The following is a 27,943-nucleotide window of genomic DNA, read 5'->3' on the forward strand; positions in this document are numbered from 1 at the left end:
TATTCACTAGTCTGTTGTATTTTTTTAGATTCCACATATAAGTGATATCACACAGTATTTGTCTTTCTCTGTCTGAGTAATTTCACTTAGCATAATGCCCTCCAAGTCCATCCATGTTGTTGCAAATGGCAAAATTTCATTCTTTCTTAAGGCCAAGTAGTATTTCATTGTGTGTGTGTGTGAGTGTGTATACACACACATATATACACCACACCATGTGTACACACACACACACACACACCCCACATATATATACGCCACACCATGTATACACAAACACACACATATATATACTACATATATATACACCACACCATGTATACACACACACATACCACATATATATACACCATACCATGTATACACACACCCACGACATATATATACACCGCACCATGTATACACACACACAAACATATATATACCACATATATATACGACACAATGTATATACACAAACACATACCACCTATATATACACCACACCATGTATACACAAACACACATACATATATATACCACATATATATACAGAACACCATGTATACACACACACACTCATATACTGCATATATGTACACCACACCATGTATACACACACACACACAAATACTGCATATATATACACCACACCATGTATACACACACACACTCACATACTGCATATATATACACCACACCATGTATACACACACACACATATACCACATGTATATACACCATACCATGTGTACACACACATATATACCACATGTATATATGCCACACCTTGTATACACACACACATATGTACCACATATATATACACCACACCATGTATACACAAACACACACACACATACATATATATATATATATATATATATATATATATATATATATACCACATCTTCTTTATCCATTCATCTCTTGATGGACACTTGGGTTGCCTCCATATCTCAGCAAGTGTAAATAACATTGCTATGAATATTGGGGTGCATGCATCTTTTCAAATTAGTGTTTTTGTTTTTTTCAGAAATATACCCAGGAGTGGAATTGCTTGGTTATATGGTAGTTCTATTTTTAGATTTTTGAGAAATCTTCATACTGGTTCCACAATGGCTGCACTGATTTACATTCCCATCAACAGTGTACAACTGTTCCCTTTTCTCCACATCCTCGCCAACATTTGTTATTTTGGTTCTTTTTGATGATGGCCATTCTGACAGGTGTGATTTTGCTTTGCATTTGTCTGATGATTAGTGATGCTGAGCATCTTTTCATGTGCCTGTTGGCCATCTGTATACCTTCTTTGGAAAATATCTATTCAGGTCTTCTGCCGATTTTTTTAATCTGTTTTTTGTTTGTTTGTTTGTTTTTTGCGGTACACGGGCCTCTCACTGTTGTGGCCTCTCCCGTTGCGGAGCACAGGCTCCGGATGCGCAGGCCCAGCGGCCACGGCTCACGGGCCCAGCCTCTCCGCAGCATGCAGGACCTTCCTGGACCAGGGCACAAACCCGTGTCCCCTGCATTGGCAGGCGGACTCTCAACCACTGTGCCACCAGGGAAGCCTGGTTGTTTGTTTTTTTGATGTTGAGTTGCATCAGCTGTTTATATATTTTGGATATTAATCCATTATCAGTCATATCATTTGCAAGTATCTTCTCCCATTCAGTAGGTTGTCTTTTTATTTTATTGATGGTTTCCTTTGCTATGCAAAAGCGTTTACGTTTAATTAGGTCCCATTTGTTTATTTTTGCTTTTATTTCCTTTGCTTTAGGAGACAGATACAAAAAAAAATATTGCTACGATTTACATCAAAGTGTTCTGCCTATGTTTCCCTCTAGGAGTTTTGTAGTTTCTGGTCTTATATTTAGGTCTTTAGTCCATTTTGTATATGTGTTAGAGAATGTTCTAATTTTATCCTTTTACATGTAGCTGTCCAATTTTCTCAACACCACTATTGAAGAGAGTTTTTTTCATTGTATATTCTTGTCTCCTTTATCATAGATTAATTGACCATAGGTGTGTAGGTTTACTTCTGGATTCTGTTCTGTTCCATTGATCTATGTATCTGTTTTTGTGGCAGTACATATCGTTTTGATTACTGTAGCTTGGTAGTATAGTCTGAAGTCAGGGAGCATGATTCCTCCAGCTCTGTTCTTCTTTCTCAAGATTTAAACCGTCAGTCTTCTTGAGGGCAAGAATCATGTGTTTTTCTTGTTTGTATCTCCTATGCCTACCATACTGCCCTTAGAAATATTTCTTAAGTAAATTAATCAATTTATTAATATGATTCAGACTAGAGGATGCCTCCAGAAAATTTTTCTTCTCTTTTCTCTCTATTGATAATTCTTTGGTTTTGGGGTCAAAGCCCTTTAACTGGATGTATGGGGGAATTATCTTTCTGGCTAAAGATCTGAGTCTTTAACTCCACAGTGTCCCCATCCCTCCTCCAGTCAGTCACCATGTTTCATCCCTCTACCTTTCCAGTGTTGTCTTTCTCTCCTCTCTGTCTCTATCCTAATTTTGATGTTCCTCATCTCTCACCTGGACAACACCATGGCCTCTCAACTGGTCTCCCTGCCACCACACACTTTAATCCATCCTTCTTACTGCCATCAGAGCGCTTTTCTAAAACACAAATAGATCATGTTATTCTGCCCAGCTCCCCCCCACCCCCCCAGCTCTCATTGGCTCCTCATGGGCAACACCACTAGTGCCCACCCCTTAGCATGGTGTCCAAGCCCTGGCTGACTGAACGTTTTTAGACTCATGTTCTCTCCTGCAGACACCATGAGCAGCCCCAGCCCTAGCCCTCACTCACCAGTTGCTGCTTCCTCATCCCTCCCACACCTCTTTGCCTTTGTTCCTGTCCTTCCTTCAGCTTGGACTGTCCAGCTCCTCTCTTGAAACCTATCAAAGTCCTTCCACACCTGGAAGGCTCAACACAAAAGTCACTTGTCTGCAGCTTTCCCATCTCACGCCAGTCAGAATTTCTCTTCCCTCTCTCCTCTGTGAGGGTGACACTCATTCCTCTATCTTTCAGCTTTCACTCGGCCTCGAATCACAGCTGGTTGTTTACCTGCCAGTCTCCCTCACTGACCACTAGTTCTGAAGAACAAGAACTGGATAGTATTCCTATTTGCCTATCAGCCATAGCAGGAGCTCAATAAATGTTTACTGAGTGAATCAACCTGCTCTATAGGAAGGTCCCTCCTAGTCTATCACATTAAAGTACCATTTGTGTTCTATATTTTAAGGTCAGTTTTATTATAATTTAAGGCTATAATAGAAGGTAAGAGATTGCACAAGAGCTTGAACAACAATGTTGTTTTCTAGCTTTCCGGCGTACCCTTAAATATGTGCAAATTAAATTATACCTGAGGATAAGAATATACCCGAGAATGAGAATAAACAAAAAGGGACTCAATGGTTTTAAATAATATTACTGCTTTGTCTTTGATTGTTGCCCATGGTCCTTTCCAATCTAGGGGTAGTGAATGAGATGAAATAGTGCTATTTTTTGCTATGGAACTTGCTGGAAGCCCATTCTGGAATCTCTCTCTCAGAATTACATAGCCTAGAATGGCATGCTGGAACCTCATTTTAAATAGATGCCAGTATAAGAAAACAGATATTATATTCTAATGAAATATGTCACGTGAATTAAAATGTCACATTAATTAAAATATTTTTGCTGATGTACACTTTCTATTTCTCTACATAGTAAAACAATACATGTTTGTAAAATGTTTTGAATCAAAGTAAAACTTTTTTTCTCTCAATCTATTTCATAGTCAACACCTCTAGGGCGATATCAAGAGATGATAGCGAAGGCCAGAGGGATAAAGGGCGATGCATTTGGTCTTTGTTAGAGTAGATAATATGTGACTTGTTATTCTCCACCCCGTTTGGTGGCAAGGCGAGTGGAGGCCGTGAGGAGTGGTGGTGGAAGGAGTAAGATATGATTTCTTTATAGGCCCGTGAACCGCTGCCTTTTGGTCCCACTCACCCATGTTTTACTAATAATAACTAGTGAAGCTAAGTAACAAATACTAACATGCAGTGGCTTGAATGGTGGTAGTGCATTTAGAGCTTGATTTTAGTTAAAATTTTATTTTTAGTTTTTTAGAAAAGAATGTTGACTTATTCGTACTGTTTTTAGTTTTTTTTGAATGGCCAGTGGATGTACATGGTTATGCCCTGTCAAGTGCTCCCTCCTTCATCTGTCTAGCCATTCATTTTCTTTTCCCCAGAAGCAATCACTTTTACTACTTTCTTGTACTGTTCCAGGGTTAGTCTATGCATTTATAAGCAAAAAGTCAGAGTTATCATACCCATTTGTGAAAAAAACCTTTCTTACACAAATGGTGGTATTCTTTATACATATTAATCTAAAACCTTACTCTGTTCAACTGTGTGTGTGCTTGTAAAGTCCTAGAGATTTTTCCATATTAGTCCATAAAATAGTTGTCTAATTCTGATTACTTCTGTCTATCTCACTATATAACTGTAGTCTAATTTACTTAACTAGTCCTTTGTTGATGGACATTTGATGCTTCTAATCTCTTATGAGAAAGAGTGCTGCAATGAATATCCTTGTATATATGTTATTTTCCACACATGTGAGTATAGCCATAAGATAAATTCCTAAAAGGAGAATTAATTACTCAGTCAAAAGGATGTGAATATATGTATGTATATATATATATATATATATATATATATATATATATATATATACACACACACACACACATTTTTTTTTTTGGTAGACATTGCCAAATACCCTTCCACAGAAGTTGTACCCATTCACATTCTTAACAGGAATGTATAATATTGCCTGTCTTCCTATAGCCTTCAAATTTTATTCTCTTTTTATATCTTTTAACACAGAGAACTGTGATGTATAATAAAATTATAAGAATGGGTCAATGGGTCTAAGTTGGATGGTCAGAAAGGGTGTTTTTAAAAATTTTTTTTTAATATTTGGCTGCATTGGGTCTTCCTTGCTGTGCGTGGGTTTTCTCTAGTTGTGGTGAGCGGGGGCTACTCTTCGTCGCGATGAGCAGGCTTCTCATTGCGGTGGCTTCTCTTGTTGCAGAGCACAGGCTCTAGGCACGTGGGCGCAGTAGTTGTGGCTCACGGGCTCTAGAGTGCAGGCTCTGTAGTTGTGGCCCATGGGCTTAGTTACTCCACGGCATCTGAGATCTTCCTGCACCAGGGATCGAACCTGGGTCCCCTGCATTGGCAGGTGGATTCTTAACCACTGCACCAGCAGGGAAGTCCCAGAAAAGCTGTTTTTATTTAAAGTATCATTTGAACACAGATAAGTAGAGAAAAATACATTTGAAGAAGAAAACTGGAAACTGTTTCCTTGATCTGAAGAAAAAATTATTCCAAAATAGCGTCCAAACAGAGTACTGACGTATAGTAGGTACTCAATAAATTTGTTGAATAACTTCTGTGCCTCTAATGAGTTTTGTTAAATTCTCAGCGATATAATAGGATGGCCTTATTTAAAGTCTCATAGTGGTGATAAGATCATATATTTAAATGGCACTTATCTCTGTGATTCATTTCAATATATGCATCTTTTAAAAAAATCATGTCGCTTAATTGGTCATTTGGCTAATCACTTGCAGGTTGTATGGAGAAATAAATACAGAATATACATTATTAAAGGCAAATTTCTTCCTTAAAGTGGAATTCTAAAATTTAAATTTAGAAAACATTTAAAAGAAGGAAAAAACAACATTAGTCCTCTAATCCCAGCATTTTGGTATATTTTCTTCGTCTTTTTTCCCCTTGTGTTAGTATGTAAATGTATATATATCATACACACATATCTGTCACATGTACATATGGAATTGTCATTATGTTTTATAGAATTGTAATCACAGTGAAAAAATAATTATATAACCAGAATCAGACTCAATACTATATTATAAGCTTTTTGTTATTTTTATTTTATTAAAAATTAAAAAAAATTTTTTGGCCGTACCATGCAGCTTGTGGGATCTTAGATCCCCAACCAGGAATCGAACCCACAACCTCGGCAGTGAAAGCACTGAGTCTTAATCACTGGACTGCCGGGGAATTCCCTTCTTGTTATTTTTAAATGAACTTTTTAATCCATTTTTATGGCTTCCTAAAATTTCACCAAATGGGTATATATTAATGTATTTAACCATTGCCTTGTTGTTCAGTTTTAGGTTGTTTTCAATCTTTTATTGTTATAAATCACATTGTGGTCAGCAACTTTTTCTGTTTCCTTATAATGTGTTTTCAAAATGGAATCCTGAGACCAAAGGGTATGCACAGGCTTAAGGTTCTGCTTTGACCTGCTTCTCTTTTCACTGTTCATGTGTACTGATCTGATCTGTCCCTGAAGCTTCAATTACTCTCGATGTGCTAAGGACCCACAAGCCTATATGTTCAGACTAGACCCTTTTCAATACTCCAAGCCTGTATCCAGCTACCTGCTGTACATCTTTCCCTAGATTTCCACAAGCACTTCAGATCCGTTGCTCCAAACTGGACTCATATTTTCCACCAAATCCTTACCTCTTAGTAGATGACACCTCTACCCACCAGTCAGACACTCCAGCCAGACATGAAATCATCCTAGACTCCTGTCTCACTTCATCGTCTACCTCTCACTGGAGTCCAGTGAATGCTGCTGTTTCCACATTTCTCGTATGTGCCTTTCCTCTCCACTCTTGCCACTCCCTCCTGGATGAGCGTCCTGCTATAGTTTACTAACCGGTCCTTTGCCTGACACTCCTGCAAATGACACTCGGAGGTCAGTCATTTTCTTCCCAGCTTTAGAAGCTCGCAGTGATCCTTCCCTTGAAAGGCCCCCAATTATCCAGTGTTGGTCAAACTTTTCCATCAAAATACTCCTGAGAGGCAAAGTCAACATAGACTATAAGTCCATAATGTCTTTGAAATCTTTATTTTACTTTAAAAATTCATGTGAATTGTCTGGTCTACTTAAGTATGTATTTGTGCTTGTTCTAACATAAAATATGAATTCTCCTTCTGAAATCTTCAAATGAAATTGATATGCCCTGAAGGTGTGCTATGGCTTTTTGTGAATTTTTCTGGGCCGTGATACCATATACATATAACCTCAGTTCAGTTTGAAAGGCACGCCTTTTAGAATAAAATCCAGAGAGCCCAGCAGAGCACTGTATCTCAGCCTGTCCTTAATGAACTATACGCTGGGACCTCCTCCTGTCTCATCTCTCAACGATCCTTCCAGCCATCCTGTGTTCCAGCTGCACAGGGCCACACCTGCTGTCCTCCCAACACCCAGTCTGTTTCATGCTGCATGTTCTCCTCAAGAACATACCTGTTTCCCCTACCAGGAGTGCCCTTATGACTCTCAGTCCTTGCTCTGTTTACCTTCTGCCCCGCAGTTCAGTCGACCTGATGACAACTATAGTTTTAATATTCAAATCTGCTATTATCTCTTCTGTGAAGACTTTTCTGACTTTATCAAATAGAACTGGTTCCTTCTTCCTTTATAGCCCCACTGTACCATGTCTATACAGATCTTCCCGGACTTCAACGAGGTTACATCCAGATAAACCCATCATAAGTTGAAAATATCGTTAAGTTGAAAATGCATTTAATACACTTAAACTACAGGGCATGATGGCTTGCTTAGTTTAGCCTACCTCGAATGTGCTCAGAACATTTACATTACCCTGCAGTTGGGTAAAATCATCTAACACAAAGCCTATTTGATAATAAGTATTGAAGATCTCATGTAATTTATTGAATACTATACTGAAAGTGAAAAACTGAGTGGTTTTCTGGGTACAGAATGGTTGCAAGTGTATCAATTGTTGCGTGGCTGACTGGGACTCACTGCCACTGCCCAGCATCACAGGAGAGTATTGTACTGCATATCACTGGCCTGTGAAAAGATCAAAATTCGAAGTACGTCTTCTACTGAATGTGTATTGCTTTTGCACCATCATAAGGTTGAAAAAATTGTAAGCTGAACCATCATAAGTTGGGGACCATCTTTATACGTATATATCTCTCTCTATACCATATGTATTTCTACGTAGTATCTATAACATTCTGTTCCTTTTTTTCTTTCCCTTCCTTTCTCCTTTCTCATCCTTCTCTTTACCTACTCAATGATTTTTAAACACCATGAGGACAGGGAAACTGTTGAATTTGTCTCTGCTTGCCAAGTGCCTAGCCTAGTGTGACAAATAGAATGCATGTGGTACCTTTTAATTTTTTTTGAATGAATGGAGGAATGAAGGGCATTTTTGATGTGCTGTCAAACCGCTTTTTAATGCCCCCAGAGGTACATGCTCTCCCAATTTTACCATTGCTTCCAGGTTAGGTTATCATATCAAACATTTTTGGGAATAATTTAATAGATGAAATGTTACCTTGTTTTATTTTAATATTGTTCTTTGATTACTAGGAGGTTGCCCACTTTATCATATTGCTTTATTTTCATGAATTATGACTGTTTTTAAAATTTCAACTTCTAGAGCCTTGGAGTTTTTCTTTACATTTTCCATGGACTCTTAAAATTATTTTTATTATGTAATGTTCGATTCTGAAGTATATATATAAATGCCAGTAAAACTTTCTATGCTTTATTTACTGCAAATGTATTTTTTTCTCATATAGTTGCTTATCTTTACTTTGGTTCCTTTTACAAAACAAACAGTTCTTTATATAATAAAGATACATTAACATTTAGAATTCATTGTGGTATATGCCATGGTTGTCTAAAGATGAGAATAATATTCTTAGGTTAGATTCTTTATTATATTTTGAAATCAGTGCTTTCAAATGGGAAAGTATAATTTGAATCCAAATATCTGTCCTCAACAATCCATTTAGCAGAGCCAGAATGATTACCTTAAAAAGTTCATTAGGTCATATCACTTCTCAATTCAAAACTCTCTGGTGATTTCCCATCCCATGCAGAGCAAAACCCGAAGTCCTTCCTAAGGTGCTGGACCTATATCAGCTTCCTTCTGGCTACTTCTCTGACGCCATCTCCTACCCTTCTCTCCTCCCTCCTCCTTCCTCCCTCACTCAGTTCCAGCCATGCAGCCCTCCTTGCTCTTCCTTAAACTCACCAAAGATGCTCGCAACTCAAATCCTTTACACTATTGTTCCTTCTACCTGCTCTTTCCCCAGACCTCCTTCACTCTCAAGTCTCATCTTATCAGATGAGATCGTCTTCCCTATGCCACCTAAAACAGTTAAACCGCCCCCACCATGTCACTCTTTATTACTTTCCTGGCATTATATTTTTCTTCATAGCATGTATGACAACTGACTTTTTGTTTCCTGCTGTTTTCCCAGTAACCAGCTCAGAAAATAGTAGTTGCATACATTAATGAATGAATTTAGTTACTCATCTGATAACCTCTGAGATGACAACTATATAAAATGTATTTGGTATTTTTTCTTAGGTTGTGAAAAAAAATCGTTTTTTCTTACAACTAAAAATACTACCATCATTAGTATCAGTTATTGCTATGGTTTAAATGTTTGTGTCCTGTGCCCCCCCCCACCACCAAATTCTTATGTTGAAATCCTAATGCCCAATGTGATGGTGTTAGGAGGTGGGGCCTTTGGGAGGTAATTACGGCATGAGGGTGGAGCTCTCATGAATGAGATTAGTGACCTTATCAAAGAGACCCCAGAGAGCTCCCTAGCACCTTCCATCAAGTGAGAACACAGTGAGAAGGCATTACCTATGAACCAGGAAGCCCTCACTAAACACTGAATCTGCTGGCACCATGATCCTGCACTTCCCAGCCTTCAGAACTGTGAGAAATAAATGTTTGTTTTTTATAAGTCGGTCAGACTCTTGTACAGTTGACCCTTGAGCAACACAGGTTTTGAACTGCATGGGTTCACTTATATGTGGATGTTTTTCAATAGTAAATACTACAGCACTACATGATCCCTGGTTGGTTGAGTCCTCTGATGCAGAACCTCTGATTTGGAGGAAGCACAGATACAGAGGGCAGACTATATGTCATACTCGGACTTTCAGCTGTGCGGAAGGTCGGCACCCCTAACCCCCATGTTGTTCAAGGGTCAACTGTATTTTGTTATAGCAGCCCGAATAGATGAAGATAGTTATTTTGGGGGGCACCTAATAATTTCTCCTGACCACTAGGGTTCTGAAGTTCACTAGGATTTTGTGTGGCTTGGGGAATGCTGTGGTTTTGTGTGGTTTGTGTAATTTGGGAAATGCTATACTAGAAGACTGTGAAGGCAAGGTGACTGCCCATGTGTCTCATGTCATTATTCAGCACATCACAGCTTTTCAAACCATTATAAAAAGTGGTAGATAAAAAGAATATCACTGTTTTCTTATTTCTGCATGTAAGAATAGCATTCAAAAGAGATTGCTTTAGGAATAGAAAAGTTACTTCAAAAGGAGTTTTGATTAAAAATAAGCATGTAGATTGAAAGGAAGTGGGAATCTGAAACAGGAAAATATTTAACATTAGTGATCCAGAAGGAAGATAGCAATGCAGTAGTGCTTATGTGAAGTTAAAAACAGTAACAAGGACCAAAACATTCAAAGCAATTAGATACGCATGAAATTTATGAAAATAAAAAAATTATACGACTTGTCAAATGCAAATGATACAGCTGGAGGAAAATGATCAGAGAGATGTAGTTTGTTTTTGGTGAACTCAGAAATCCAATAATGCTGAAGAGCGACCAGCATAAGGGAAGAAGAATTAGTTGATAAAAGCTTTAGAATCCTTACTCGTATGTCCAGCGTAAGACTAGAGGTCTCCTACAGACTTAGCAGCATGGGAGGGTTATCTGCTGAAGCAGGTACAATAAAATTACTGGACTTAAAAATCATTGCCAAATGAAACTCCAGTAGCTCAGTGTCCCAGGAGCCAAGGGAGTAATTCTGTCACATCCATCATGCCTCGCTTCAAAAATATCATTTTCCTGTATTACTTACTTCAGTGATTTTTGAAGATGAGCTATTTGTAAAAGGTTTTTAAACTTTGTAACATCATTTTCAAAAGCTTCAACAAAGATATTTGTTCATGATGGTTGGAATAGATGTTATAAATAAAGATATTGTTATTCACATGTAAATTCTTACATATTTACCCAGAAGAATGATCAGAGAAATAAAACAATATATCATTCTGTGTACACATACACCCACACAATCAATACCAAACATTATTTAATCTGTGGTTACAAAAAGCTCAGTTTTAAAAGCATTGGGTGTGTTTTGCACAAGAAACATGAACTATAAAACAGGGAGATGAAGTGAGTTTTGCATATAATCAGTATCTGGGTTAGGAAAAATGGGATTTAAAAGTGATTTTACAAAAGATAAAATAAAATAGCTCTTTTTAGTGGGGGATTAGCTTGAAAATATGTGTTTGAATCACGAGAGAAGAAAATGAAAGTTTTTGTATTTTCTTGAAGTCTTAGAGGGATTTGCAGTTTAGCCTTGTGATCTTCTATCCTGGAAAGAATGAAGGTGCTCAATGCATTTGTTTTAATTTAAAACTGGGTTTACGTGTAACATGTTAGAATCACCCTTAGCAGAGGTGACGGGGATCTTAAGGGTCTAGTTTGACCATGTAGTTGATGTTTAATTCATCACTCTGAGCCCAAAGTTATCCAACTCTTGTCGGTGAATCTCTGATGATGTAAATTCACTTGCACTCCTGTTGTGAGTTCCATGCCTCTGGAAATTCGATGTGGAACAGGTCTCTCCCTGAGCTTACCTGGAGGTCAGACTCAGCACTTCCTCATAGCCCCAAATAGCAGACCCAATTCCACAAAGCCTTAGTAAGTAAAGTAGCTTGTACCGAATATGAACAGCGGTGCTGGTTATGGAATACATACTGAAGAGAATTTACATACTTCACAGCAAAAGTTAATTAAAATCCTCCCTAGACATCCTGGAATTCCAAATCCCTTTCTAGATATCCTAGCAACATCACCTCTGTTTTCTTTCCCTCTCCTCGCCCCCAGTTCTCTGAAATTCCCTATATCTTTATAGCAAATCAGCCCAGGTTCTTAGCTCTCTAAAAACTAAAGCCCTTCAGCTGGAGGAACTCTCCTCTCCTCTGGAGGAACTTTCCTTTTTCACTGGAAAGCAGGCCGTGAACTTCTCTTGTACTTTCACAGGCATTGGCTGGAAACAATCACTAGGTAGTAGTTTCCCTTTTCATCTCAGGTGATCTAGCAAAATATTTGCCCAACCGAAACAGACCCCTCTTATTCTGATAGAGTGAGGGGGTACTGAGAGGAGAAGGGCATATGTGGAGAGGGGCATATGTGATTGGGCTCCCAAAAAATATGGTTTTCTCCATATTACATGTAATTTACAATATTAGGTAATTGAGTGTTCTAAAAAGAGTAGTTGTATTTTAGTAAATGCCTAATTTGGTCCTAAATGGTAATTAAAATTCTTTATAACAGTTTTATTGAGCTATAATTACATCCCATAAAATTCACTCTTTTGAAGTGTACAATTAAGTGAATTTTAGTATATTCACGATCATCACCACTATCTAATTAAAAAACATTTTCATCACTCCCCAGAGAAACCCCCTTACCCATTAGCATTCGCTACTCCGTCTCCCTCGCCCTTGGCAACCACTCATCTACTCTGTCTCTATGGATTTGCCTATTCTGGACATTTTATACAAATAGAATCATATAATATTTGTTATTTTGTGACTGACTTATTTCACTTAGCATACTTTCAAGATTCATCCATGTTGCAGCATATATCAGTACTTAATTCTTTTTCTGTGACCAAATAATATTCTATTGTATGGATATACCGTATTTCATTTATCTGTTCATCAGTCGATAGCCATTTGGGTTTTTTATACTTTTTGGCTATTAGTAATGCTGCTATAAACGTCCATGTACAACTATTGTATGGACACGTTTTCATTTCTTGTGGGTATATGCCTAGGAATAGAATTGCTAGGTCACGTGGTAACTCTATGTTTAACTTTTGAGGAACTATTAAACATTTTTCCGAAGTGGTCACATCATTTTACATTCCCGGCAGCAAGTATGAGTGTTCCAATTTTTCCCACACCCTCACTAACACTTGCTGTTGTCTGTCTTTGTGATTATAGCCACTTAGTGGGTGTGAAGTGGTATCGTGATGTGCATTTTCCTGACGGCTAATGATGTTGAGCGACTTTTTATGTGCTTATTCCCATTTGTATATCTTCTTTGGAGAAATGTCTTTTCAAATCATTTGTGCATTTAAACTTGGGTTGCTTTTTTATTGTGGTGTTGTAAGAGTTCTTTTGATATTCTGAGTCTCTTATCAGAATATATGATTTGCAAACATGTTCTCGCACGTGTAGGTTGTCCTAATAGTAATTTACGTTCAGGCAACACTTGAATTATTCACAGGTTGAAGCTTAGTACGAATGTCATCCAAACCCTTTGCTTTTCTCCTTGATTTATTCCAATTTGGAAAAATCTGTGCTCACAGTGCCCTCTAAAAGAGTGCACAGAGGAAGGAAGAAACAACAATACAGGGTCTAGCAGAGAGTATGTGCTCAATTAACTTTGGTAAATGAATGACATTTATCTATCTATTCTTGGTTCCCACCACTACTCTGACTTGTTGAGTCCCTCTGCTGGGCTTTCAGAGCACTAATATGTATTTCATGGCCTGAAAGCTCCCAGGGGGAGCGCTGAAGTATTGGAAAAATGTTCCTGTTTGCATGTGTGTGCTCTAAGCTGTCTGCCTACTCCACATTGAATACACTAAATCTTCACGCTGTCATATGCGAGTCCTCAGACGATTTCACGATTAAAAGCAGTTTCATGATCTCCTCTTTAAGTCTGAGACTCACCAATTTCAGAGAAAGAAACATTTGTTTTTGTCAGTTCAGTGTTGACTCTATAGTGTTTTCAGTGGTCCTGGGCATTTCTATATCAATTATATTATGGATGTTTGGAGGTTCACTTAGGGATTTCATTTACTTCAATACTCTTGATCTGAGAGTGGTTCCCTCAGTGAGGTTCTGTCCCCTTAACCAGGCAAATAGCTGTGGGGAGATGGATTTGATGCTGTGAGGGAGGGAGTCACAGCTGCCTGCCTGTCAGGTCAGCTGAATCTATTTAGGAGACCTTGTGGGGAAGGAGATGGGCCTAGCCAGGCAGCCTGCATTCCTACATCATTTACAACGGTCTATCAAGGTCATTTTTGCAACTGACATTTGACAAAAATCCTCTGTTCATCTTGAGTGCTGACTCACAGGAAGAATCAGGATGATTCATAAATGGGGAGAATCAAAGGAATTCCAGTTGGGACCACAGTTTGGAACTAAGAAATCAAAGAAGGTATATGTATGAAGGAAACAGGCTGGGGAAAGGAAGAACAGAGGGAAGCAAGCCACTACTTTGTAACCATATATAAACAAGAGTCTAGCTTTACACCGGCAGAGCTGGCTGGCCTGCTAGTATGACTCAGCTCAGTTACCATTCCTGGTACTCAGGTGATTGTGGGTATCACGCCCGTGACACACCTATGGATGTGGGTACCTGCCAGCTAGTGAAACGGGACACATCATTATGAGCATGCAAAATGGCCCCATCTCAGAGATGGACAAAAGAGAATTTTTAAAAAGTTAGTGGTATCAGGGAGTTAATTTGAACAAGTTTGCTGTCTCAGTCCAGGCTGAAGAAAAAAATTTCTCAATCTAAACAGCCATCAATAATACCCCTTTATAGTATTTATGCAATGCTTTTCCTTCTCTCATAAGTGCAAACACCTTAAAGCTTACCTCATGTCTCATCATCACAACCCTCTCCTGAAGGAAGGAGGTAGCTTCACAAACAACCGACCTGAGGCTCAGAGGTGAATTGACTCTTCTGGAGGGTGGGGGAGAAGGGTTGGGTCACTGAGATGTAGACCCCTTTTTGGAGCTAGGACTGAATCAGCCATTAAACAGATGTAAAGTCCTTTAATTTCCTTAAGAACCCTATGAGCTGAGTATTATTATTAATTTGGTAGATTGAAGAAAATCTTCCAAATCATTGAGCTAATAATGGTAGAATGAAACCATGTATCTGTCATATTCTAGAACCATATTGTTTCTGCTCTACCATATTCTGATTTACGAATTCTAACTGATTCAAGAGGTTGCCTGGAGGGTTCTCTGCAAGAAGTCTCAGCCACACGCAGTTATTCCACCTGATGCTGGTGGGGATGGGAAGAGCGGCATCGAGTACAGAACCAAAGCCTCATAGCAGGAGGGCTTTTGTCTTGGGCTTCATTTCTAAGAGACTCACAGAAGACTTTCTGTTACACAACGGTTATACTTTGAGGGCGCTAAGGAAGGACACTGAGAAAGGGCAGCTCCTTAGAACTGCACGTGGGTAACACTTCTCCTTTCCCTCCCCGCTGTTGCCAAGTACAATAACTAGCGAAGGAAACCAGAATATGTCACCCCCAAATATGCCTCTTTGACATAAAAATTATTTCGAGCCCAAGGCAATTAAGCAGCAGGAAGTGCAGGAAAAGCTCTCTCCACCCTCGCCTTTTCTGCCTAAAGACAGGACATAAATTCTCCTACTGGAGACAGACTCTTAACCCAGAGACAGCACCACAGGAATCAGCAAACAAACCTTCCTGCATTAGTTAGCTCTCATATATTTACCTTCCCACAGTTGGCTGCCTTGGGAAGCCTAAAACTGTATTCCTTTGTACTATCATTTCTCTACAAGTTTATTGCTCTTTGTTGAAGACACTATATAAGCTGGTGTTCTAAGTTGCCACTTCGAGTTACTTTTCATGAGGTTTCTTCCATGTGACATGTGTAGTGCACATGCATAAGCCATTTTTCTCTGGTTAACCTGTCTTTCTGTTTAAGAGCCCCAGCCGAAAACCCAAGGTGGGGAGAGGTATACTACCCATCTTCTATGTAGCTATGGCTAATTTTCTGTTTCTCTCTCTTTTGCTACTACCTGCTTCTTTATTTTGCCACAAGAGTTTCCTTCCTTAAAATGACATCCTCTCCTTACTTGAAAGGTAACTATTATGAAACACGGAATGTAGTGGAAATACATTCGCCATGTGAGTGGTCAGTCAGTGTATGATTGGCAGGTTGGTAGGTTCTAGACAAGGATTTGGCAGCTCTGATCATCTTAGACAGATGAAGGCGGGATCAGTGTTACCCTCAGTGAAAGGATGAATACATTCCACTGGATTTATACCACATAAATGTTTTAGTTTCTGAATGACAAATATTCCTTAGTTTTCTGCTTTTACATCTGTGTTTAAATTTTCAGGATTGGGTTGACAGATTTAAATCCTTGATTCTTTCATACTTTTATAAAAATGCTTTCATTTTCTTTTGCAAATTATAGCTACAATGTACAACGTAGGAGGTTTTCACATACACAAAGACATCAGTCTTACGTTGGAGTCCCAGTGGGCTCATCATTTTTGAGAGTGAAAGATATGGATACCTTTGGATCTGAATCCCTATTAATCCCCAACTTACCGCACCATTTCACCCTCCAGTTTCGATTGGCATCCACTCCACGGCAGCGAAACCTTGAGTTCCTTGACCTTGTTTTTCTCCAAAATCGATCCTAGATGTAATGAAAAAAAGAGGTGCAGAAAAAACACTTAAGAGGTTATTCCCATGCGTTTTAGTAGCTCAGTGAATGAATCACAGCACGGAGGGGGAGGGAGGGTTCCCTTGGGAATAAAGTCCAGGGAGTGGGAAGAGGACAGGATTAGCATCGGAGACTCAGGTTCATGGTCCAATTTCTGCCACAAACTTTCCTCTTACCTTCTCTTGCCCTTATTTCTTCACAGGCAAAATTGAGTGAGCTGGACTGGACTAGTGATTGTTTTCACAATTTATTTGGAAGGAGAAATCTTTATTTACATGAAATCTTAGACAAAGCCAAACATATAAAGGAAATCAAAAGGTTGCTGCTATGCTGGGGAAGGGAGTGGAAGTCTCCTTTGTAGCTCTGGAAGCACTAGGCTAGCTGCCCACCAAGGTTCTTTCCTGTTTCAGGACTGTTTTCCATGATTTTTTCAGTTGGATAGGCAAAGTGACTTACATTGGTCCAGCTAAAATGGTATCCATCAACGTTAAACACAGGCATGATATAGAAATACAGATGATTCAACATTTTTCTCATGGTTGGGTCACTCCTATATGTTAGAAGAGCCTAAAAGACAAAGGTGACATTTTTCTTACAAACTGATCCCAAATGCAGATTTGGAAAATAAACATGAGAAATGCTTTTTATCCATGGGAAATACCAAATACATTGGGTTAAAAAGTAACAAGCTAGGGCTTCCCCGGTGGCGCAGTGGTTGAGAGTCCACCTGCCGATGCAGGGGACACGGGTTCGTGCCCCGGTCCGGGAAGATCCCATATGCCGCGGAGCGGCTGGGCCTGTGAGCCATGGCCGCTGAGCCTGCGTGTCCGGAGCCTGTGCTCCGCAACGGGAGAGGCCACAACAGCGAGAGGCCCGCGTATCGCAAAAAAAAAAAAAAGTAACAAGCTAATATGAACTGTACTCTTTGACATCACGTGTTCTTTCTTGAGAATTTTGTCTCAGACTATTTATTACTGATAACATTTTAGCAAAGGTGGCAAAACACATTAATTGGGCAGCCTCTGGCAGTATTTCAGATCTCGCTAAACTTTAGGATGATTAAGAAAGCGACAATTTAGATATGCTTTTGTATAATCGGTTCTTTTTAAGATTCCATTCAATTGTGGACCAAACAACTACCTAAATATTTTGATATCCTTACATGATACATCATAACACAAGCTAGTTATGTCACTTAATTGTTTCTGTCTAATTGGTAGCAGACTCAAGTCTTGGAACTTACTGCATGGACACTCTATTCTCTCCTGACTTTCCTATAAAAAGTTTAATGGACAATTATTTATTGTGTCACCTTTATCGTGGCTCCTTTGAAATCTCACTCTTGTGATTGGGTCTGACCCCAAGTCTGAAGATTCTGCACTATTTGGCCTCAAAAGAAGAGCATTGAATGTGCTAAGTCGAGTTAAGAATACAAACATTTTGAAATACCATTCCTATGGAATGGACTTTTTAAAAAGTTCTTTTTGACGCATGTTTGTCTATTTGTAAAGGACCTTAGAGAAACAAATAGAATATTTGTAACAGTGGCTGCCGTGGGGAGGGGGACTGGTGGACAATATATGGGAAAGAGTATTACCTTTCATTTTATACCCATTTGGATTGTTTGAATTTTAACCATATTAAAACACAATTAAAAGTAAAATAATTCTTAAATTATACATATATCTTGTTTTGGAAAATTCAATACTTAAAATTTTAATTTTCTTTTACATCCAGTTAAGTAGAATTTCTGAACCCATCATAAGCAGCATTCTGTATTTACACAGTGAGAATTCTGTTCATAGTGAGCAATCCAATAATACAATTTATTATTAGAAACTATCACTATATTAGAAATAGTAATGAAAATATAGATATATCCAAGAATATAAGATATGAGTTAAATACAATTTTATTAAATATAATTTAAATACCTATGGTATTAACAAGTTGATAAACATTAATACAATTCTTTTTTTTAACAACTTTATTGGTGTATAATTGCTTTACAATGTTGTGTTAGTATCTGCTTTATAACAAAGTGAATCAGCTATACATATACATATATCCCCATATCTCCTCCCTCTTGCATCTCCCTCCCATCCTCCCTATCCCACCCCTGTAGGTGGTCACAAAGCACCTAGCTGATCTCCCTGTGCTATGCGGCTACTTCCCACCAGCTATCGGTTTTACATTTAGTAGTGTATATATGTCCATACCACTCTCTCACTTTGTCCCAGCTTACCCTTCCCCTCCAACCCCATGCCCTCAAGTCCATTCTCTAGTAGGTCTGCGTCTTTATCCCCGTCCTGCCCCTAGGTTCTTCATGACCACTTTTTTTTTAGATTCCATATATATGTGTTAGCATACGGTATTTGTTTTTCTCTTTCTGACTTACTTCACTCAGTACAATTCTCCTTTATTTAAGACTCAATAATTTGTTGGCCAAATAGCTTCAGTAGAACTTTCATACATGCTTGAATTTCTATTAACAGTCCAATGCCTCAAACTAGGGGAAAGTTCTGGTATGTGATTGTATATACCCTGGAATTTTGTTTTCCTCTAATAAACAGAGGTCCTCCAAAGCTTGGAGGAAGTCTCCTGGTGGGGATGGCAGAGACAAAGCAGTATGATTAGCTAATAATCCTCCCTTAAAGTTACAGGGTTGTGGCTTTCCATGCCACTCTAGAGAAGAAGAGATGCAAGGAAAGAGATTGGGACCAACAAGGCAGGAACAAAGGGGAAGGAAAAAGTCATGGTAATTTCTCTCTCTCCTCTCCTAGCATTGGGATCCATGGTCTATTTGTCTCAGTCCTAACGGGGAAGCCTCCGCTTTTCCAAGCACAGAAAGGGTGTTACATGTTAGCACGTAAGCGCCAGACTTGCTGGAGACTTGCATGGGGACTTTCTCATCTTATCCTGCCTTCTCTCCCTCCAGTGCAAATGACTGCCATACTTTTGTATTGGAGAGAGTATTATGATCTTCCTTTTTAAAAATTACAGTATACTTTAAGCAAGCAGAAAAAATACAGAGAAGAATATGTCATCCATGTGCCCACAAACTACATCTTGCCATATTTATCAAATCTTTTTAAAAGAAAATCAAGACATTATAGATAAAACTAAAGCTCCCTTTTTATCACTCTCAGATCCCATTTTCCTCCCCTCCACCAATCAGTATCCTAAATTTGACATCATTTTCGTGCATGATTTTCTGTTTTGCTTCATACATATGGATTCATGAACAATATATGTGTATGCTTTGAAATTTCATGCCAGTGCGATCATGATGTGTCACTCTTCAGTTGGCTTTTCTCTGCAATATTATGTTTTTGACACTTATTAATTTGATGATTTATTCATTTTAACTGTTATAAGGCATTCCATTATAGGTAAATGCACAATATATCTACCTCTTATTTTGTTGCTGGACAGTTAGGTTGCTTCTGATATTTCATTGTTACAAGATTGCAGTGAACATTCTTGCACATTTCTCCTAGACATGTGTGACAGTTTCTTTATGATATATATCTAGGAATAATTTGCTGGGTCATGGACTTACATACCTTCCACTTTAATAAATGTTGCCATTTTCTGTCTAAATCAGTAAATACTTTCATTTGCAGTGAATGAGAGTTCCCATTGTTCTACAACTTACTAACCCTTGGTTTTGTTAAGATTTCAATTAAAAAAAATTAGTGTGTATGAAATTATATTTTGTTGTTTTACTTCATATTTCCCTGATTATAATTTATATTGAAAAGCTTTAATATAATGGCAGGTCATTGTATAAATTGCTCACTCATATTTTTGCCCATTTTTTTCTATTAAGCTCTCATCCTTATACTCTGAATATTAATCCTTCGGTTATACACATTATGAACATCTTCCTTTCTTGCAGCTTATTGCTTCCTATTTTCATCATGTCCTTGTTGTACTGATATATGTCTTTAATTTTATCAACATTAAATGTATAAGTTTATTTAAGAACCCATCTCTGCCTTAATATCATAAATCTATTATCTTGTATTTTCTTCAAAAAGCCCTTTTAAAGTTTCATTTTAAATGTAGGCCTTAAACCTCCCAGAAATGATATTTTTTACATGATATTCAGTTGGGATTTTTTTGTTTTTATTTATTTTTTGGCTGCATTGGGTCTTCGTTGCTGTATGCGGGCTTTCTCTAGTTGCTGGGAGGGGGGACTACTCTTCGTTGTCGTGCGAGGGCTTATCATTGCGGTGGCTTCTCTTGTTGCAGAGCACAGGCTTTAGGCATGCAGGCTTCAGTAGTTGTGGCACACGGGCTTAGTTGCTCCGCGGCATGCGGGATCTTCCCGGATCAGGGCTCAAACCCATGTCCTCTGCATTGGCAGGCAGATTCATAACCACTGCACCACCAGGAAAGCCCCTCAGTTGGGATTTATTAATTTATTTTTCCACTGTGGAAGCCCAGTTGCACTACTGTACTCATTTGGACGGGTCGTCTTTTACCCATTTAGGTAGTAGTATACGACCTCTGTCAAGTATCAAGTTTTCTTTCAAGGGTGGAATTGCTCTAATGCACTTTGGTTTATATCCATTCACCAACACCACACCATGGTTTACATAGAATCTGTTGAGTTTGGCAGGATGTCTCCCCAAACTGTCCCACTTCAAAACTGTCTTGGCTATTTTTGACTCTTCTCCATTTACATTAATTTTGAAACCGAGGTCGAGTACATTACAGATGTTCCGTTCTATATTAGGTTGTTTATTTTTGGTCACTAATGGATATTGAATTTTAGCAAATAATCTTTCTTCATGCATTAACATCATCATATAGTTGCTGTTATGATCAATTTCCATAAGTAATTTTCTATCATTAAATCATCCTTGTATTCCTGGGATAAGCCAATTTGGTTATGATATGTACTCTTATTATGTTGGCTGGATTAAGGTTGCTAATATTTACATCTATATTTTTGAGTGAGATAGGCCTATAATTTCCTTTCTTATTTTGTCCTTGTCTTGCTTTGGTATCAGGGTTATATTACTCTATTATTATTTGGGGAGTAAACCATCTAGGCCTAGAGCAGAAATGAATTAAATATAAAACAAAGATATGGTAGGGAAGATGTACCTTTGATTTCTATTTCATTGCTTTCCGCTCTTTATTGTTTCTTTCTTTCATTGACTCTCTAATTTCTTGAGTTGAAAGCTTAGCTTATTCATTTGGACACCTTATTCTTTTCTAATATATTTATTTAAAACTATAAATTCCCCTTCAGTAGTACATTAGCTACATTTTATATGTTTTGACATATAATTTTACTTCCATTCAGTTGTAAATATTGAAAAATTTCTTTGATTTCTTTAAACCATGAGCTCTTCATAAATATTTTTATATTTTAAATTGTGAGTTTTCTTTGAGTCATATTTTTATAAATAGTTTCTAACAACTGCATTACAGCCAGAGCATATGGTCTATGTGATATAGGTTCTTTGGTATCACTTGAACCTTGCTTTACGGCCTAGCATATCGTCAATTTTTGCAAAGGTTCCAGTTGTGCTTGAAAACAGGATTCATCCTCTAATTATTGGGTATGGATTCTAGTATGTGTTTATTAGATTAAGCTTAGTAATTACACTGTTTTTAAAAACATTTTTTAAAAACAATTAATTTGGCTGTGCCGGCTCTTAGCTGCTGTGTGTGGGATCTTCATTGTGGCATGGAGGGTTTTTTCGTTGCGGCATGCGGGCTCTTACTTGTGGCATGCATGTGGGATCTAGTTCCCTGACCAGGGATCGAACCCGGGCCCCCTGCATTGGGATCATGGAGTCTTAACCACTGGACCACCAGGGGAGTCCTTATCGTCTATAGTCTTACTAAAAATTTTTCCTGTCTGCTGTCTTAATCACTGAGCTGTATTTAAAAACTCAATTATTTTAGATTTATCACTTTTTCTTGTAACTGTCAAATGTTTTATATATTTTTAGGACATTAACATGGCTTCATTTTAATTTAGTTAATCAATTAATTATTTTTTGGCTGTGTTGGGTCTTTGTTGTGCCGAGCGGGGGCTACTCTTCATTGTGGTGTGCAGGCTTCTTATTGCAGTGGCCTCTCTTGTTGCAGAGCACGGGCTCCAGGCGTGCGGGCTCAGTAGTTGTGGCTCCCGGGCTCTAGAGCACAGACTCAGTAGTTGTGGCACACGGGCTTAGTTGCTCTGCGGCATGTGGGATCTTCCTGGACCAGGGCTCGAACCCGTGTCCCCTGTATTGGCAGGTGGATTCTTAACCACTGCACCACCAGGGAAGTCCTCACATGGCTTCATTTTAAAGTTCTTCATTTCCAAACACTACATTAACTAAGGAAGCTGTCCTCTAGTGTTCTATTCTGGAGTGGATCTAATTTCCAAGACTTGCAGAACATGTTCTTCGTCTGACAAATAAACAGGGTGTCATCATATTGCATATGCTATATTTGTGATTTTTTTAACTCTCTAAGAATCGCAGCCGTTCTCCATCTGGTCAGACAAAATGAGAATGATCACAGTGTGATGACTGTTCAGTGCGGAAGAGGACCATTCAGAGACCTCCTTGCTTCAGTGCTTTAAGTAATAGGACATAGATGATTTCTCTTTTATGGTTTAGGTGATGTTTCTAGAAAAAAGATGATCATGTGACTTTCTATTTCCCATTACTCTAACACATGATAACCGTGAAGAACATGGGGGTATGCTTTCCTTCTAATAGGTAGACTCTTTTTAGCAATCAACTCCCACCACCCATACACACGGAAAAGGAGATGCCTACTAATCAGGTTCGATCTGGGCTTTCCAAGTTCAATTTCTTGACTACTATTGTTGCTTACAAGGAAGATTTAAGTAGTTGTGATCTGAAAGCCAGTCGCAAAACAATGCACCACACGCCTCAGTGTGGCAGCCTTTAGGTACTACACTCACCTTTATCAATCTATTGAAAAATACTTGGCTGAAATGGATTTTGATTTTAAGTTAAAAGATAAAGTTTTGAGTATAATCTTCTGCTAGGAAAACAATATGTTTGGTATTAGGTTATGGAATTTCTGAAGTTGATGAAGAGAGACAAAGCATGAATCTATTTGGTACTTACCACCTAGCAAGACTACTTTGACTTCCCTATCAATAGATATACATAATATACTAGAATTCACCAAATAAACTTTGGTTAAATTCGAAGAAAATTTTTGCAACTACGAAAGTCTTTGTGTGGTGCGACAAGGTTAGGCCCAAGAGTTTCCCTCCTTTTCATTGTTTTTGGATTTATTTGGTTGGGTGTTGTTTCTTAGAGCCCCATGGCAACCTGGAACGTGGCATTGTTTTTGAAGATCAGTGTTGCTGGCCTTTAAAAAGGTACCTTCTAAATTTTCCGTTATTCTTCTTCTAGAATCACCACAGAAGACCTAAAAATAATAACCACACATTCAGTGAAGTACATACTGGGAGAACTAGTTGTTATAGCTGGGGCCAAAGGAAAGGCACAGTCGCCAGTCAAGCTTGAAGAATGTTCTCACCTAGAGTGGAGTGGAGTAAAATTATTTAGGGTAGAAAAATTTGTAGCACCAAAGTGGGTGCATCTTGACACAAAGGAGGTATTTACAATTCAATACTAGGAGAATTAATTAGAGCAGGAGAGGATTCCACGGAAATGTTTAAAAAAGGGAACGTAATCTATAAAGATATTTGATGTCACACTGTGAGAAGCTCATTAAATACAATGTGGTAACCAAATAATAGTTTGGAAGCAGCATGAGCAAAAGGCTCTGTGAATGAAGGGTGGAGAACTGGAAAACCAAATGTGAATCTAGTTATTTTTTTTTAAGTGGCAAACTACTTTATTTAGTAGTGAACTGTACTTACTTTTAGAATGCAGAACTCAAATGTCATATCCTAAAAAAAGTCCATCCTGAAGCTTTGTCTGGCATAAACAACTGGGAAAATATGTATTTGTATTAATGAAATAAGTATTAATATAAAGAGAGAATTCAGGAAAAACAGGTCACGAATCTAGTTATTTTTATACTTAGTTAATTTATACTTAGAACCTCCCAGAGGGCAGGTGACAATTGAAAAATGTTATCGATTATCTCTATTTTCTATTAAGAGATACAGATAAATATTTGAAATGTTTTGTATCACCAAGAAGAATAGAACATTAGCTGCATGTCCACACTACTTTTTTTCTTAAGTAAAACCACTTCATGTTTCTAGAACTTTTTTGAGATAACTTTAATAACAATGGTTGGTTGTATTTTCTCAGGGCCAGCGGAGTAGAGGCCAGGACCCACTCTGTGGCATTATTAAAATCTACTACGTAAGAATCTTTTACCTACAGAAAGAAAATACAGGAGCCCTCACTTTGCATGGCTCTGATATACACGAATTTCAGTAACCATGGTTTAGTTAAATGATATCAGTCCTCCAAGTACAGCCCAAATTTGCTACTAGTGCTAGGTCTTAACGCTACAAATCACTATGCAAATTACAGCTGTGCATCTAGTTCTGTGACAAATTGTGCCACTTCTTTTGAAGTCTGTAGGTGTGTGATTGGTCACTGTACCTGTGTTACTCAGTTCACAGACAGACAGCAAAGTGTGTAGCTGTGTTGCTCCCTTGTCTTCTGGTGATAAACCCGTGTGGCATTTTACAAAAATGGATATAGTAAGAGAGAATAGGCCAACAAAGCTTAAAGTGCAGCAATAATGCAGAAAACGCAGAGGGGAAATGTGACTCAAACGTAAATGTAGTTATAGAAGAAATAGCTGATGCCAGGGATGTGGACACAGCCATCATTCAACTCTAGCTATGCAGCCAGAGGAACTTAGTGAAGACAAACTTACTGACGTAAATGAGGAAAACGGTCGTACTGGAAAGGAGGACGATGTCCCAGAAGAAATGAAGCTGTCAACATTTCACATTAAAGAAACTCTTGCAGGTATTTTTCGACATTGAAAGCACAAAGGAAAAAAATACTGGAAGCTGATCCCAACTATGAAAGGAGTATGACAGTTTGCCAAGGCATAAAAAAGATGCCCACTTCATGTTGTAAGTTATATAATGAGAAGGTAGGTAAGCACTACCCAAACTACCCGTGATAAAGCTTGTCACAAAGAAACAAGGCATTTAATTATCAATATTTCTAATGTTTTAAATTATCGTGTAATAAATATTTCACTATATTTTGGTGATTCCCTTACACATTTATAACAGAGTAAGAGAGTTTTTCATCTTTTGACAAAAATACGTGAAGGTCATAGAACAAACATAATTTTCCCCATTGATTATCAAGATAGATTGTTATGGCTTCAGGTTGCATGGTCACTTCTATTGAGACAGTCCTGCACTTGTGTGCAGGAAAAGTGAAGACTGCCTGTATAAACAGTGCCTGTATAAACGATGCCCAGGACATTCTCAAATATTGAATAGTGGAGTGCAATGGATGCAATGGCTTTCAATTCAATTAAAGTGAACAAACATTAATATAGACCCTGCTATATATAAGACATTATAAATTGAATAAAAAGGGAGAAAGAGCTCGGTTGGAGGGTGCAGAGGATTAAAGAGAAGATTGGGGAGGGTGAGAAGGATGGGAGAATATAAGGAGTTAAAGGCACTAAAGGGCTGGCAGAAAACAAATCAAAATGTTGTAATTACTGGGATGGTAGTGAACAAAGTCAGAGAATTAAAAAAAAATGCAGATCGTTTTTATATGATGAACTATTTTTTTTATTATGCCATTAAGAACAAAGACTTATTTGCTTACTCAGGTGAACTCACTAAATATTTGATCTGGCCTTAATTACCCTCAATTATTTATTCCCTGGCTTTTGGCACATTTTATACATACAACTTAAGTTCTCTTCTTTAAAAAGCTTATTTTATTTTTAGTAATACATTCCTTAACCAAAACTCTGAGTTTCACACCTACATTTGAGGGTTTATATTATGTTTTTACCTTTAATTTTCAGCAAGACATAATGAGACTAAAAAAGGTGATGATGTAAAAGGAGTGGTTTTGGGGAAGCTCTTGGATTCTGGGAGAAAGAGCCTTCCCATTCTGGAAAGCTTTCCCAGTTGCAGGACGTCTCCCACAATGACTACTCCAAGTCTTCCTTAGAGCTCTGTCCTATACACACAATCCCCCATAGTCCCCAGATATTACTGTTTACTCTGCTCAGAATCATCAGCTGGTTCTTAGAAAATCACTCCCTTTCCTGAAAGTCTCCTCTTCCTGTTTTTGGTTATTTGAACTATCTACATAGTACACCTGAATCACATGCCAGGTTTGGGCACCAGGATTAGCCATCCTTAGTGCCGGGTGTAGATGCCTGGGAACATGTAAACGGAGGTGGTTTTCCAGTGTAATCAGGCTGGGCCTGGAAGGGTGAGGTTTCACATCACATAGCAGCAGAGGAATACCATGGTTCACCTGGGAATTAAGGAAGTTTTCCTTTGCTTTTTCTTCTTTCTTTTCTTTCTTTTTTTGTGCTGCTACCTTTCTGTAACAGGACCAAATTAGATCCACCTGCATATTATGCTTCTTCAAAGTCTGGAAGAACTTTCCATTTCAGAGCATTCTTGTCCCAGTTTTCCCATGGATCATCTTCTCACAAACCCTTGCTTTGTCTTTGGTCTGTCACTGAGTTAAATAGAATTCATCCATTGATTTTAAAATACCTGTAGGAATATATGACTCAAGCATAAATGAGTTTAGTTTGAGAATGAAACTATTCAGTTTTGGCTGGGTTAAATTTGTTTAAAACATCATTTTGGGTTCTGTTTAATACAGAAAATACGGAAAATTCAAAAAAACATAGAGAAGAAAAAAATCACCCATAATTCTTTTAGCATTTAGTATATTTCTCATGTATATGTATCTCAGATATAGATTTTACAACATGGAAATTATAATGTCCATGCTAGGTTTTTTTTTTTTCAGGTTGTAATAAATTTAAAAAATTAAAAACATTTTTATTTTTATGTATTAATTTTTATTGGAGTATAGTTTACAATGTTGTGTTTCTGCTGTACAGCAAGGTGAATCAGTTATACATATACATATATCCACTCTTTTTTAAGATTCTATTCCCATATAGGTCATTAACAGTATTGAGTAGAGTTCCCTGTGCTATACAGTAGGTTCTTATTAGTTATCTATTTTATACATAGTAGTGCATATATGTCAATCCCAATCTCCCAGTCCATCCCACCCCTCTGCCCCCTTTGGTATCCATACATTTGTTCTCGACGTCTGTGTGTCTATTTCTGCTTTGCAAATAAGTT

The 27,943-nt window shown here is 38.0% G+C and overlaps 1 protein-coding gene across 2 annotated transcripts in view; it reads right to left on the reverse strand.

The window, feature by feature from the left end:
• CPA6 (carboxypeptidase A6) overlaps window positions 1–27,943 on the reverse strand; it is a 266,718-nt gene that overhangs the window by 30,578 nt on the left and 208,197 nt on the right. For both annotated transcript variants that reach the window (XM_033843105.2, XM_033843104.2), the window contains exons 7-8: window positions 17,098–17,208; window positions 16,524–16,614 (exon numbers count right to left, since the gene is read on the reverse strand). In XM_033843105.2, the coding sequence (XP_033698996.1) occupies window positions 16,524–16,614; window positions 17,098–17,208 (202 nt within the window). The remainder of the gene's footprint in view (window positions 1–16,523; window positions 16,615–17,097; window positions 17,209–27,943) is intronic.

The sequence above is a fragment of the Tursiops truncatus genome, chromosome 17 (assembly GCF_011762595.2).
Source record: "Tursiops truncatus isolate mTurTru1 chromosome 17, mTurTru1.mat.Y, whole genome shotgun sequence".
NCBI lineage: Eukaryota > Metazoa > Chordata > Mammalia > Artiodactyla > Delphinidae > Tursiops > Tursiops truncatus.